This window comes from Balaenoptera acutorostrata, chromosome 12 (genome assembly GCF_949987535.1).
Source record: "Balaenoptera acutorostrata chromosome 12, mBalAcu1.1, whole genome shotgun sequence".
Classification (NCBI taxonomy): Eukaryota; Metazoa; Chordata; class Mammalia; order Artiodactyla; family Balaenopteridae; genus Balaenoptera; species Balaenoptera acutorostrata.
The window spans coordinates 81,241,067-81,256,537 of NC_080075.1; the positions used below are offsets into that span (position 1 = coordinate 81,241,067).

The 15,471-nt window shown below is 37.1% G+C and overlaps 1 protein-coding gene across 3 annotated transcripts in view; it reads left to right on the forward strand.

Annotated features, from left to right (window-relative positions):
• The window catches only part of SMC6 (structural maintenance of chromosomes 6), a 78,773-nt gene extending 66,963 nt beyond the window's left edge, over positions 1–11,810 (forward strand). For 2 of the 3 annotated variants that reach the window (XM_007183491.2, XM_007183492.3), the window contains 4 exons: positions 1,672–1,777; positions 5,586–5,738; positions 8,921–9,018; positions 9,853–11,810. In XM_007183491.2, coding sequence (XP_007183553.1) covers positions 1,672–1,777; positions 5,586–5,738; positions 8,921–9,018; positions 9,853–9,967 — 472 coding nt within the window. In that variant the 3' untranslated portion in view covers positions 9,968–11,810. The remainder of the gene's footprint in view (positions 1–1,671; positions 1,778–5,585; positions 5,739–8,920; positions 9,019–9,852) is intronic. The other variant, XM_057557887.1, reaches the window with a different exon arrangement.
• The last annotated feature ends 3,661 nt before the right edge of the window (positions 11,811–15,471 follow it).

Sequence of the window (15,471 nt, forward strand, 5' to 3'; positions counted from 1 at the left end):
CCTCTTTCCCACACTCTGCTTCGTGAACCGGAGGTGCCTTGGCCACCCCAGACTCCTAAACAGGAAGACTTCTGGACTCTGCTTGGGTTTCCACTCCCCTTTACTCTCAACATAAAAGTAATTTGGGGCATTCACAGGGCTTAATTTGTTTGTTTCCCATCTTTCAGAGATTGTTTTGACTGGAACTGAATGCGATGTCTGATGTCCAGAGTCCAAAGACTCTTGTTTCATAGATTTTGTCCAGTTTTCTAGTTGTTTCATGCAGAAGAGTAAATCTAATGCCTATTACTGTGTCTTTTCCAGAAGGAGCAGGGTTCGTTTTCATATTGTTATTCAGAAAATTTTAGAATATTTTCTGTAAAGGTATTGGTCTTATTTAGTTTATTATCTTGATATGTTTCTTCACCACTGACATGTTTTATTTTGTTTATCCAATCTTGGGAGGACAATAAAAATGGTCAAATTTTTAAAATTGTTTATCTCTTTACACTGGAGAACCTTGCCATTTTATGAGGACAGTCTCTTTTAGTCATCCCATGAGTGGAAGCAATTGAAGAATACATATCAGTATTGAAAGAAAGAAAAGTTAACGGAAAATTCTGAAAACCAGCTAGCAATAGTTGTGGCAGCAAAAGAAAACTCAGACTATCAATATTTTCTAATGTGGAGATTTAATACAGTTTAGGAAGGGAATTGGAGGGAAAAGAATAAAACGATAGTTATTCTGAAGAAAGGAGCCTTAGACTCATTAAGGAGCAAAGATGTTAAGAAAAATAGCCAGTCACCTGTCACTTAGATCTTATTTTCTAAATACCATTCCCCAACAAAAGGAATCAAGGCTCCTTTGAGAAATGGCTGATGATACCGCAGCAGAGCAGAGAAGGTATAGATGAGCCTCTTGCTATGCCAGAAAGTAAGGAAGTGCCCCCAAAAATGTGGAGTCATGATAAAAGGACATAGGCAGCTTGAAAGGGCTCCATTGGCAAAATCTGGGACAATTTGAAGACCAAAATAAATAAGAACAGTAATGGATGATAACCCAATGAATAAAATAAGAATCTGTGACTGCATCCTTATAAATAGAAAGGTGGTAAGTAAATAAATGAGGAAGAAGGGAAAGCTCTTCCTTACAGCAGAATGCCATATGACAAACAAGTGAAGTTCATGTTGTGCTAGACAGTGCGTAAGGTATTACAGATACAACATGATTAAGAGATTGCCTTTGCCCTTTTTGCTACTCTAAAGTTAGGAGGAGACAGGCAAATGAATAGGCAGTTTACCATTATCTTAACACTACTAGAGTTTAATCCTCTCAAGGACAAGATTCATGTCTTCTGTATTAGGGTGATGTATAAATTAGTTGAATGATTGATACATTCATATGGACTGGCTGTAATATAATAGGTTTCATTATATGTGGGATGACATCTTTATTCATTTTATAGATGTTTGTTTATTATAAAAGGAAATGAAGTGGTAAAAATGTGGAGACATGAACGAAATATAAAGACACAGGCAAAAATCATCTAAAATTTTACCTATTAAATGGGCACCAGTGTTAACATCTTGGCATATTTTCATCTGGCCTTACATGCTGGTGTAAAGATCATGCTGAATATACAGTTCTGTATCTCTGTAATCTTTTTAATGTGCCCAATTTCTTTTTTCAAGGTGTTTGACTTTACGATGCAAATTGTACTTTGACAACTTATTATCCCAGCGGGCCTATTGTGGAAAAATGAATTTTGACCACAAGAATGAAACTCTTACTATATCCGTAAGTATCTTAACTCTTTGCATGTTAGTCATTAGGAGAATTAGCTGCTTCGTTTCTTTTGATGATATTTTGATCTGTTGTCATTGGAAAACAAAAATAACTTATTTTGAAGTTAAAGATAGTCTTTGCCAAAGTGTTGAAAATTAAATTGATTTTACTGACTAAAGCCATTACTCCAGCTTTTTTTTTTTTTCCCCCAGACAGCCACATTATTTTCTTATGGTGATAATTAGGAATTTTATTTTCAGTGACAAATATTTACCTTCTCTTTTGACTCCACTGGTTCCTTTTTAAAATTCATATAGCATTTTTTTAACATCTTTATTGGAGTATAATTGCTTTACAATGGTGTGTTAGTTTCTGCTTTATAACAAAGTGAATCAGTTATACATATACATATAGATATGTTCCCATATCTCTTCCCTCTTGCATCTCCCTCCCTCCCACCCTCCCTCTCCCACCCCTCTAGGTGGTCACAAAGCACAGAGCTGATCTCCCTGTGCTATGCGGTTGCTTCCCACTAGCTATCTATTTTACGTTTGGTAGTGTATATATGTCCATGCCACTCTCTCACTTTGTCACATCTTACCCTTCCGCCTCCCCATATCCTCAAGTCCATTCTCTAGTAGGTCTGTGTCTTTATTCCCATCTTGCCACTAGGTTCTTCATGACCTTTTTTTTTTTTTCCTTAGATTCCATATATATGTGTTAGCATACTGTATTTGTTTTTCTCTTTCTGACTTACTTCACTCTGTATGACAGACTCTAACTCCATCCACCTCACTACAAATAATTCCATTTCGTTTCTTTTTATGGCTGAGTAATATTCCATTGTATATATGTGCCACATCTTCTTTATCCATTCATCTGCTGATGGACACTTAGGTTGCTTCCATGTCCTGGCTATTGTAAATAGAGCTGCAATGAACATTTTGGTACATGACTCTTTTTGAATTATGGTTTTCTCAGGGTGTATGCCCAGTAGTGGGATTGCTGGGTCATGTAGCATTTTAAATTACGTGGGACATTATAGAAAGTCTGTATTCTCTGGCCCCACTATAGGAAGCCAGAAAAGAATTTCTCAAAGAATGTTCGACCCCATGTAATTGTCTTTGTGCTACTTATTTTGGAAGGTATCCCTAGATCTAGCCTCTTCTGTATAAACGAAGCCACCACTTTCAAATTGTGGAGTCTGTGTCTGGATTCTATCGTAGTCACATGCATTAAAGGAGTGTGGGATATAGCATTAAAAATAGTGTAGTCAGGAAGTCAAAAGCAACTACTCACTCTAAATAATTGGGGCAAACTTTTCAAATATTTGCTTACTAATCTTAGTTGCCATAAATTTTATACTTCCATTTTATTACTTAGAATAAGTAATAATTTGCCATACAGATACGCAACTAAGAACTCATCTAAAAATTTTTAAGAATAATAATAATTGAGAAAAAGAATGACAATACATTTAAAAATGGTTAAAAGTCATTAATTCGCCAAGTGGTGAATAAGCACATGAAAAAGTGCTCAGTATCGCTAGTCATCAGAGAAATACAAGTTTATACCATAGTAAGTTACTATCCCACTCCTATTATTGTGACTAAAATGAACAAGACTGATAATACCTTGTGTGGGTGAGGTTGTGGACTTAGAACGCTTACACCTTGCTAGTGGGAGTATAATTTGCTAGAACTAATTTAGAAACCTGTCTTGCAGGGTCTATTAAAGCAATTCCACTTTTCAGAACTCTTCAAAAACCAGTAAAATTTATCTACAGTAATTAAAGTCAAAATAGTGATTACCTTTTAGGGGTTGGTAGTTGACAGGAGAGGGCACAGGGAATCTGCTGAGATGCTAGAAATGTCCTGTCTTGATCTGAGTAGTGGTTACCCGGGTGTGTGTGTATATGTGTACGTATATGTCAGAATTATTTGAGCTAAACACTTAAGCTTTGTGTTCTTTACTGTATATAAATTATACTCTAGTAAAAGTGAAAAAAAAGAAGAAAATATTAGGTGTTTGGATAATTTATCCCCAGAGCCATAACTGTTCAAGACAACTGAAACTAGATTTTCTGACACTATCATCCCTGTTATTCAACAGAATATTATTGCTTTAAGAATCTTCAAGTTTTCTAGTCTTCATTTTACAAATAAGAAAACTGAGGCAGAAGTCCCATGATAGGTTTACTAATAGGCCAGGGATAAAATTTAGATCTCCGTAATTTATCTGGGGCTTCATTCATTAGAATGATACAAGATGCAGTTTGGGAGCAAAAGACTGCATCCTGTTACTTAGTTCTTACTTTTCTTTTGGGGGGGGGTGTGTGTGTGTGTGTTTGGTTGGTTTTGTTTGGCTTTTTACTGCTTATGTTAATGTTGCTTTTGTGTTTGGATTTTCATAGAGAATTCAGACTTCAGATGATAAATATAAAATTTCAGTGTATGTTTAAATTCAGAATTTTTTATAACCCTTAGAAGATTAAAATATAAGTGAATGCTCACTTGAGAACCAAATAATTTTTCAAATAGTGTTTTGGAAAATACGTGAAGCTGTATATCTGTTAAAACACATATGATAAAACTGGTTGGTGCTCTGTTTTTTCACCTTGAGTGCATATATGTATATCTGGAGTTCTCTTAAAATAAAATCGAGTTCCTTCAAATGTTACTTATACTGTCTTCTTAGGAAATTATATGAAAATATTATCTCACTAATTACTTTTATATTGTTCCCATGAACACTTACTAAGAGAAACTTTTAAAAGAGTTATGTATTTCAATTGATTGCTGCTGTTATTCTTTGGCCAGTGTGAGCCTCTTTAAGTTGATCCTGTGTCCTTTTGACATTTGGTAATTACTTTGAAAGCAGTTTAACCACTAGATGTCACTAGAATTCAAGTAACAAAAGATTAACTTTGCACTTAAAATGTTTGAGAAAAAGAAATAAAGAAAACGATCCCATTTACAATAGCATCAAAAACAATAAAATACTTAGGAAATTTAACCAAGGAAGTGAAAGATCTATACACTGAAAACTATTAAGACATTGATGAAAGAAATTGAAGAAGACACAAATAAATGGAAAGATAACCCTTGTACATGAATCAGAAGAATTAATATTGTTAAAATGTCCATACTATCCAAAGCTATCTATAGATTCAGTGCAATCCCTATTGAGATTCCAAAGGCATTGTTCACAGAAAGAAAAAACGATCCTAAAATCTGTATGGGACCACAAAAGACCCCTAATAGCTAAAGCAATCTTGAGAAAAAACAAGCTGGAGGCATCACATTTCCTGGTTTGAAGCTATGCCGCAAAGCTATAGCAATCAAAACAGTATGCTATTGGCATAAAAATAGACACAATTGGTCTACAGTGGGACAGAATAGAGAGCCCAGAAATAAACCCAGGCATATATGGCCAACTAATATTTGACAAAGGAGCCAAGAATATACAATGGGGAAAGGATAGTCTCTGATAAATCGTGTTGGGAAAACTGGATATCTACACGCAAAAAATGAAATTGGACTAACGTTGGTACTTTTATTATTAAGCCTTTGGACTTTGGTATGTTAGATCTGGTTACGGTGAGAAAATGTTTTCAGTTTGATTCTCTCACAATAAAACAGAAACCACCATTACACAGCTCACTGTTTTACTCTAAAATATTTTGAATAGATGTCATTTCCAAGTCACTAAGTGATTTTTTTTTACTATAAATTCATCCTTTCTAATGGTAGCCAATCTTTTTTGTAAAGAAATTAATCTGTTTTTTTCCTATACTTTGTTTTTTGTCAACTCATTCAAGGTTCAGCCTGGAGAGGGAAACAAAGCCGCTTTCAATGACATGAGAGCCTTATCTGGCGGTGAACGTTCTTTTTCTACAGTTTGCTTCATTCTTTCTCTGTGGTCCATTGCTGAATCTCCTTTCAGATGCCTGGATGAGTTTGATGTCTACATGGTAGTGTTGACTTTTAAATTCTCTAATTTTTTGTTTGTTTGAAATGTATATTTTGAAAGGAAGCAATTCATTCTTTAGTTTCACCCATAACAGAAAAGATCCTGCTCTGACAGTTTAGTCTGTGATAAGTGATAGAGAAGAACCAAAGAATTCCAGTTCTGTCCCTTGCTAACATACCACACTGGCAGGGACCCTGTCCTGGATTTGCAGCCTTTTCCCCAGTTCGCCTCCGTCTTCCGTTTTTACACGTAATTATAAGCAGTTCCCCACGCTTGCTTTCACTGACTCTCGCCACTGTTCTCTCCCTTCCTGCACAGCCACGCTTTTCAAAACAGCAGTGTGTGTAACATGAGGGAGCAAGAACACTGGACTTCGAAGTTAAAAAACTGAAGATTGAGACCCACCTCTGTCACCAGTCACCCAGCTGACTTTGGACAAGATATCTATCCTCTTTGGGCCTCAGTTTCTTCAGCTATAAAATAAGATTATTAACCTTTCCTACCTCGTAGGGTTAGAGCGAGGCTCCAGTGAGGTCCTGTCTGTAATGTGCTCACTGTGGTGCAGGCACATAGTAGGGCCTCCCAAATCAGCTGTTAATCATCCTCTTTACTGCTTCTTGCCTCCTTCTTTACTAAATCCACTGTAACCTGGGTCTCGACTACAATACTCCAGCAAAACTTGTTTAGCAAAAATCATAAGAACTTTAATTCGGTGAAGTATATATATGACACCACAGACTGACCTTCCATCTCTTAAACTGTGTCTTCTTACCTCCTCTTTGTTCTCAGTGTGCCAGTCTGCCTCCCCTAACTCGGGTGCCCTTCAGTGTTTGAGGTCTTCTTTGTTTTTCATAGTGGTGTTAATTTTCCTGGATATCACGTTCTACCTACCCCCGGCCCACACACACACAGACACACACAGTCCCACAGCCTGCTGTCTACGTTTGGATCCCTCCCAAAGCTAAGCATCTCATTCTGACATCTCTCTTGTTCTCTGGACCCGTGTGCTCGACTACCTGTGAGACCTCATCTAGTGAACAACCCACATCTCAAACTCAGCATGTCTGAGTCTGAATTTTTCTACTCCAGGCCTTTCTTTTCCTGAATTCTTTTCCTTGATTAGTTGCAAATTGCCATTTCCAACCCAACACCTAACTGCAAAACCAGTGATTTATCTGTGATTCTTCTTTCCTTGTTACACATTAAGTCTGACCTCTGTCTCGTCCTCTCTAAAGTATCTCCCTGGCCCCGCCCTCTGCCCCTCCTGTTGCCTCTCGTGTCCTCACCCCTTGCTTGTTGTCATCGTTTCCTGTCCAGACTCTCAGACTTCAGTCCTGCCCCTTCTCAGTTCCTCCTTCACTGTCTTGCCAGGTTTATATTTCTAAAATAAATCTAATTGTGGTCACTCACTTGCTTGAAAATCTTTGGTTTAATTCTGAAGAGTGACTTTGAAACCCTTCATGATGTAGTATCCCCTGACTTTTTCAGCTGGACTAAGCTGTTTGTGATTTTCCAGACACTGCGCCTCTGCCCGTTGTGCTCTTCTTCGTTGTATGTCACACTCCGACTCATCTTTCAGCACTCGGTTCAGCTGTCCCCTTTATGTAGCCTCCATGACCACCACCCTGCCAGGCAGGATTAGGGACTTCTCAGAGCTTCCTCAGCACCACCTGACATCAACTCATGCAATTATATTATTTTTATATTTTATAGTATCTAATACTATATATTATACACATTTTATTATTATATATATTATATTTATATATTTTTCATTCTATTGCAATCCCCTATTTTCATGTCTGAATCACCCACCAAATTTTCAATTTTGAAGTTGTCAACTCTGTCTTAATCATATTTCTAACTCCTAATGCCTAGCCCATAATTAGGATTTAGAAAATGCTTATTTACGAATCAGAATTCATATTTGTAAGTGCTACATAATCCTTCAGTGGTTTTTTTTTTCCTATGCTGTCACTGCTGAAGATTAGTTAGAAATTCCTCTGAGATTTGGCTTCACAGCTGATTCACAAATCATAGATGATTGCTCTTTCCATATAATATTTTTGTCCAAAATGCTATTATGTAGACTTATCACCCATCTTATAAGTCAGATATAATTCTGAACAATTTGTTTCTCTTTCAGAAACTTACAGATTCTTAGTCAGAATGACATTTTGCCTCATTGAAATTATTCAGAAAAATGTACCCAAGTTCTGAGAACCAATCCAGTGGAAATGAATAAATATTTCTTGGTGCATTGGCAGCTTTTTTATTAAATGATGGGCTTCCCCAAGGCATTGTTTTGAAAGGACAGTTTTCAGTTTGGGCAAGCTCTGGTCACTTCTGTTAACGTTAAGTTAGATTACTTTAGGGATATGCCTGATGGAAGAATTTATAGAGTAAGAGCCACTGAGCAGTGTAGCTGGGACGCAGGGCCCCTGTCTGTCTCCAGAGCCCAGGTTCTAAACCGCCACGCCGTACGGTACGGCCACATGCGGTTTCATTTGTCTGTGTTTTCAAATTTCAGGAGCCTTCAAGGGAGGAGAGAGGTACTTTGATTTTTGTTTTTTCTGTTATTTAACTCAGAAAATGTAAGCACACAGTTTAATTCCTGTAGTCAAAACCTGTTATAACCAAGCATTTTTTCCCTATACACGGATGTGCTGTTTAACTTATTTTAAAGATTCAACTGAGAAATTAGTCTGTAAATTCAAATTGATTTACATTGTACAAATTGTAGAAGGTGATGGGGACAGAGTTTTTAGAACACCTTAATCACTGAGGGAAAACTTGAGAGACTTAGTAAGTTTGAATCTGGTCACCTTTGATACTGTTCTCCTGAGTAATTAAATATTACTGTAGAAATTAGATTCACTCTGCAACATCTAGTTGTATCTTTTGACTATTTTCCGATTATTTTAATTGTTAAGTATATTTGAGGCAAGGGACTATATACTTTGACTATAGAAATTCCTGGAAGATACACGTTATTCAGTTATTTTCCCCTAATAATTTTAGATACTATCTTTCACAGTATGTATGAATTGCTCGGCATCATAGATAAGATAATGGATGATCCTTGGGTAAAAATCCAGGGGTTCGTAACAACCAGCAGAATGCTGCTTTCACAGGAACATGATTGACCCAGCAGCAACTCTGACTTCTGCCTCTGTTCTCCAGGATATGGTTAACCGGAGAATTGCGATGGACATGATACTCAAGATGGCAGATTCCCAGCGCTTCAGACAGTTTATCCTGCTTACCCCTCAAAGCATGAGGTAACTTTTTAAAACTCTTCTATGAATTATATATATATCACGTATATAAAAGGGGGTGAGAAATCTTTTATATTCTTAATTTTAAAATGCAAATGCATAAATGACCAGTCAAAAGAAAAATTAACCCCTAAACTAGTTCCAGAGATCGAATGTAGTTTTCCTGTATTAGATATTTAAAATTTTGTTTGTGTTATCTCCCATTAACAGAGGCAATTTAATTGCATATGATTATTGACTTGTTAATATTTCTATTTTGAATCTGCTCTTCTGTGGTTATCATGACCCAACTAGTATAAAGTAATTTTAGTAATTCTGCTTAGACTGAAGAAGCAATTCATGAATTTCCTAGTCTTGATTCTTTTCCTGGTGACTTACAAGTAGCAGTCTTCCTAAATGGAGAACGCTGCTCTGCGGTCAATCAGCATTTATTAGGTACCTCCATAGTGTCAGGCTCTGTGTCACTTAAAAGTTGATATTCTTTCTCTAAAGTGGTCACTCGATCGTATGGGGACTCAAGTTTATGACTGGAAATATTCAGGTGACTCCTTCCTGACTAGACAAGAAGAATAAGAGAGATAGTTGATATATAAATCTCCTTCATTTTCTTTTTCCTCCAAACTGAAAACCCATGGCATTTAGCAGGAAGTTAATTTTTAAAAATGAAAATTTATTTCCCTATTGCAAATTATATTTCTCCTAGAATTCCAGATATCAGACATATCCCCCCATTAGCAGCCATTTAGACATATATTTTCATGAGATAGTATTAGAATTTTTCTTTTTTTATGAAAAAATTTTCTTGGAAATTAGAATAATTAATTTTGCTTCCTCTAGTTCACTTCCAGCAAGTAAACTGATTAGAATTCTTCGAATGTCTGATCCTGAAAGAGGACAAACTACGTTGCCTTTCCGACCTGTGTCTCAAGGAGAAGAAGAAGACCGGGGTTGATTTACTGTGGCTGACTGTGCCACACCCTCATGTTGAAAGATGTGTAAGGGGAGACGCCTGGGACTATGGGAAATAAAATGAAACTGAAGACATTCTGCGGTGAAGGACTCACTCATGTATCTGACACAATAAGCCTAGAAGACTGGCCACAGCCCGCAATTTAAAATTATAATTACTTTGCTTTGAGAAAATCAACTTCATAGTACTGGTTTTAGATCGTTTTGTTTGTTATTTTAACCATCTACTTTTATAGATTCTTTTTCAGAAGTTTAAAATTTTGTACATATGTACATGTACATATCTGTTTAGTTTGGGTTCATTTCTATAGTATTTTGTAAGAATTAAAATAAACATTTGATCACCCAGTTATATTTAGTTTTGCTTTTCCAGAATATTACATTATTCTCACTGCAGGGGGTGGGGCAGCGCCCAGACGGTCTGTGAACAGGGACCAGTTTACAGTAGATTCATTGTCTGTTTTGTGCTTATTAATGAGGAGGGACCTACACAGAACTGTAGGAACTTTGGTCACAATCTCTGCAGAGGTCATTTTTAACCCTAGAGATACAATTGCGGATTTGGATGGTAGTTTTAATTATTGTGTTTCATCACATTTAAGATGCTCTCTATTAAGGCACGTTCTCGGAGCTTTACTAAAGCACTGCCAATCCTGACACGGTGTCTTTCTCTGAGTCCCTTAACCATCATCCACCCTAAGTGTCCAGCCTGTGTCGGAACTGGGTTATGACCCACTGGTGCACCCTGACCTGCAGCGTGATTGCTTGCTTGCTTTAAAGTCCCGCAGTTTGCAGTCCAAAGCGTCTCAAGCTCTGGCTCAGCCGAGCGAGGACACAGGCCAGAGGCACTGTGCAGACCAGGCTGAGGAGAGGGCTGGGGAAATTGGGGCAGAGGACAGCTCCCCCCTGGAGCAGAGAAGCAGCTGGGAGCCAAAGGCCCAGCTGCTGATAGGGAGCTGATGTCAGTTACAAGACACACCCTGATTTTAGAGTTGTTAAAAAGTGTGCTTCTTAGAATGGTAAAATATAGCCTGTTGTAAGCAACGGTATTTATGAACCTTTTTTTAAAGAAAACATGAGTAGAACTCCTTGCATTCTCTATGTTTGATACTAGGATTAGTGCTAACCTTTTTAAAAAGACGTGGATATCCAACAAGAAGAATTCCCTATATTGCTAGCAATAAATATTTGTGAAATTGAAAGGAAGTATTTTAAGAAAAAGACAGTTATTTTAAAAGCAGCGACACTTCTGTAGTTACTGAGAAAAACTGGATTTTGTTTGTGGTGAGGGGAGAGAGTCTAATTTAGTCTTAAGTTGAGATCCATTGGTAAATGAGAAGTCCAGAAAGTGTGCTTTTCTAATCTTAAGAATTTACAGAAAGAGAAAACGTGTGCCGCATGTTTAAAACATCCTCCACTAACAATACAAAGTGATTTTTTTTAAAGGTACATTTATAATTCATTTGTATCAAAACTATTTTAACATACATGTGCTTTTTCAAATAAAAAAAAAATGAAGTAGAATATACCAAATGCATAAACTTTTATTCGCTAAACAATTTCAGTGTCTGAATTTTTGTGATAGTTTTTTAATGTTGTGCTTCTTAATACAGAATGGGAAGTAGACTGCTCAGGTATCCAGGCATCTCTTGTTGAGTTGAAGATTATTCATTGCTTTGGCCTCACAAAGTTTTGGTTTCAACTATCATAAGTGAAAATATTTTCAATTAATATTCTAATTAATGGTAATATTAATTGGAATAAAAAGAAATTGCTTTTTTGAAATATGTGTAACTTCTAAAAATAAAACTTTAAATTTATCTGTAGTTAAAGTCATCCTTTTGTGAATTGGGGAAGATATTATAAGTGACAGAATCAAGCCTCTTCATGAATAGTGACTTGAATACTTCATAGAGATGACTCTTCTACCCCTGGTTTTATCAGCAGGGCAGGTGTGACTGAACTGAGTCGTGAAGTCCTGGGAAACAAAGAAGAAATGCTTCTTTGGACTTTTAAATCCTACCTTCTCATAACTTTGGGTTAGACATGATGAAAATCGTTCTTAAAAATGACAAATGTGATTAGTTTTAATAAACCAACATTTAAGTAATATTGTTACTCATACTGATCATCAACACTACAGATTCAGGCACTGCATTCTTCTTAAGTATTTTCCAAATTTTCCCTTCTCCCTTCCTCCCACTCCCTGGTGCCTTTTTGCATGTCTTCAAAGTGTCTGGGCTGTTTATATATGGAGACCAAAATGCTTCAATTCTGCATAAGAAACTGTTGCCTGGGACTCACAAACTGGATCAGAATTGTTACTGACTATGGTGAAAACCAAGTGATCCAGAGTGTGTGATTAGAAGTTTCCCTGAATGCGAATTAGACGTGGTAAAAATTAGTACAAATTATGTCCTGAGTCAATAATTTCCTGGTTAGATTTTTGACTTGTTTATTCATCTGCTTAGAGGCCTAGACTTTGCATAACTCAGATTTTCAGAAGAATTGGTTTGAAACCTAGAGTTCTAAAAGTTTAAACAGTTATTGATATTTCATAACTTGAACTAAATGCCTGTGGACTTGAAGGTATATCAAAATATTTTTTGATATATCTTTGAAGAGTTTTGTTCTTTAAAGAGTGAATATAAATTAGTTGTTTCTTTGAGTCAGCAAATGAAATTTTCTTAATTTTATATAATATTGATACCTAGCCTATTTCATTTTGGCTCTGACATCTGGATAGAATCCATAGATACTAAAGCGGCCTGAGAATACTCACTAATCATCAAGCTTAAGGGGCCTTTTGCTGCCTAAGTTTTCTTCAGTTTAAGGATACAGAGATTAATTCATTAACATGAGTAAGTTCCTGCCATGTGCTAGGGACTATTTTAAGCACTGGGAATCCGACTGTAATACGAAATCTGCCCTCATGGAGCTTAAAGTCTAGTTAGAGAAACATAATACCATGTATTATATCAGATTATGGTAATTGCTGTGAATAATAATAAAGCAGGATAAGGAGTTGAGAGTGGAAGGGAGTGGTATTTTGGATGAAGTATTAAGGAAAGACTTTGCAGAAGGTAATGTTTAAGCAGAGGTCTGACACACGCGATAGAAGAGCCATGGAAAGATGTAGGGTTGACAGTTCCAGGCAGAAGAAGTGAGTGCAAAGACCTTAAGGTGAGAATGAACTTCATGTCCAAAAATCTCAAGACCAGAGCTTAGCATAGGGAATGAGGTTCAGAGGCAAAGAAGTAAGATGGTTTCAGGTCCTAGGCAGGTTTTCAGACCTGGTCTGGTAAGCATTTTCAAAGAATCCCTCTGGCTGCTGTGTGAGTAGGTTAGGATTAGAGTTGGGCAAACATGGAAAGAGCAAGCAATCTGGAGGCTTTTGCAGTGATCCAGGTCAGAGGTCATGGGGACTTGGACCAGAGTGGTCGAGATAGAAGTGTTCAGATTCGAAGTCCAGAGGCAGTGAGACTTGCTGATGAGAATACAGTTGACCCTTGAACAACACAGGGGTTAGGGGCAGTCAAAAATCCGAGTTTAATTTATGGTTGGCCCTCCATATACGCGGTTCCTCCTGTCTCCCTTGCGCATCTGTGGATGGGGTAGCACTGTAATATTTACTATTGAAAAAAATCCGCCTATAAGTGCACCCGTACAGTTTGAATCTGTACTGTTCAAGGGTCAGCTGTACTGTAGAGTTGTGAGAGGAATCAAGGATCATTGGCCTGGGGTCTGGGGCCTAAAAAACCGCACGAGTGGTGGTGTCATTCACAGAGCTAGGGAAGATGCGGCTGTGGAGAGCTGGGGCGGCTGTGGAGGAGAGCGATGGATGGCTGGTGGGGAGACGTATGGCAGCTCTGATCTGAGCAGGCAGCGTTTGAGACAACCATTTAGTTAATCGGGTATTTGATGGGTAACTTTACGTTGGTAAATGTAAGAACTTGGGAAACAATAACATAAGGTAAGAGTCTCGAGATCTATATTTCGCCTGCAAAATGCTGGGAAGAACCCAAATTGCATGCCCAAAATATATGGGAAACTGAATTGCTTACACAAAAGGACCTAAGGGAACAGTGTGTCATTTTATTTAGAAGCTCTAATTGACTGTCATTTTCTCACTACACCCCTACACATCTGGTGTGGTAAGGCTCTCTGAAGAAGTCTATTTAAACGTGTGTTTTACCTCCTGACATGGTTTCCAGCGGTGTGGAGGAAATCAGCATCTGGCCTCTTTAAGGAAGTGGTTCATGTTATTCATCTAGAGACTGTGATCCTGAATGAAGGAACTACAGGGAAAAGGAAGCCTTAAAGCAATATGATTCCCTTTTAAAAACAATTTAGAGTTATTTAAGAAACAAAAAAGAGGAAATATGGAAACTTAGGTCTTCTAAACGCAGAAAGAGTTCAGGCTAGAATAAAAGTAAGACATTTGGGGGCATTTTCCTTTCAGAACAGCAGCAGGAGTTAAAGAGCCAATTAACATGGTAACCAAAAGAGTAGCTGAGTATAAGCTGGAACTGATAGAACACAGGCCCACTTGAATGATGAGAGGATGCCCACAGCTGGTCCTTTCTGAAGGGACCACAGGCTGGGAGGGACCCTGAGGTTCCTGAGGATGCCCATTGCTGACGGGGGTGTGTGTGTGTTTAAACGGAACTCAGTTACAGAAGTTGTGTTAAACACACCCTTCAAACAAACAAACAAAACAACTAATACTAAACTTTCTTTGGGTTATTTGTATGGAAATATGTTAATATAAATGTTTCAGACATTACATGAAATTTCTAAAAATCTTATATGTTCTGGTATAATGTTATAAGTCATAATTCTAGTTATTACTTTAAAATGTATATCTCAGAAATAACTGAATTTCCTTGTCAATTGCATTATTATGAACTTTCATCGGATCTTTAACCATGGTCATTTTTAAGTCTTTTGTCATTTACAGACAGTTCTGGGTGTACTCTGATGTTTTTGCAAAAATGTTCCTATAAAAGGGTTTTATCTTCAAGAAATTCATGGAAAAGACTCTGACAAGTACAGGTTTCTGGTAACTGACTGTACTGCTGAACTGAATGAATAAGCATTTTCAGAACTCTAATGGAAAACTGATGAACTCATAAAAGTGCTAACAAAAGATCAAGATGAAAAAAAATTAATTACATGGGACTGAGTGAACTGATGAGGATGATTATAATTTTTGTGACTTTCTGTTTGAATAAAAAAAAAAAATCCCACAAGGACTCAGAGGCAAAAAATATACAAATCAATGTTCACTGCAAAGTAAAGAAGCTGTTACAGTGGAGGATTACTGGACTGAATATCAATATTATGACATAGTATGAGTGTGTTTCGTGTTTGGTAATTGCAATCATTGTTGCTTTTGTTGTGGTCATCCATTTACAATGCTTGGTGTTAGTCTGTTTATCTCTTGTAAACATAAAATACAGTATGTGTGAGTGTGTGGAAAAAAAA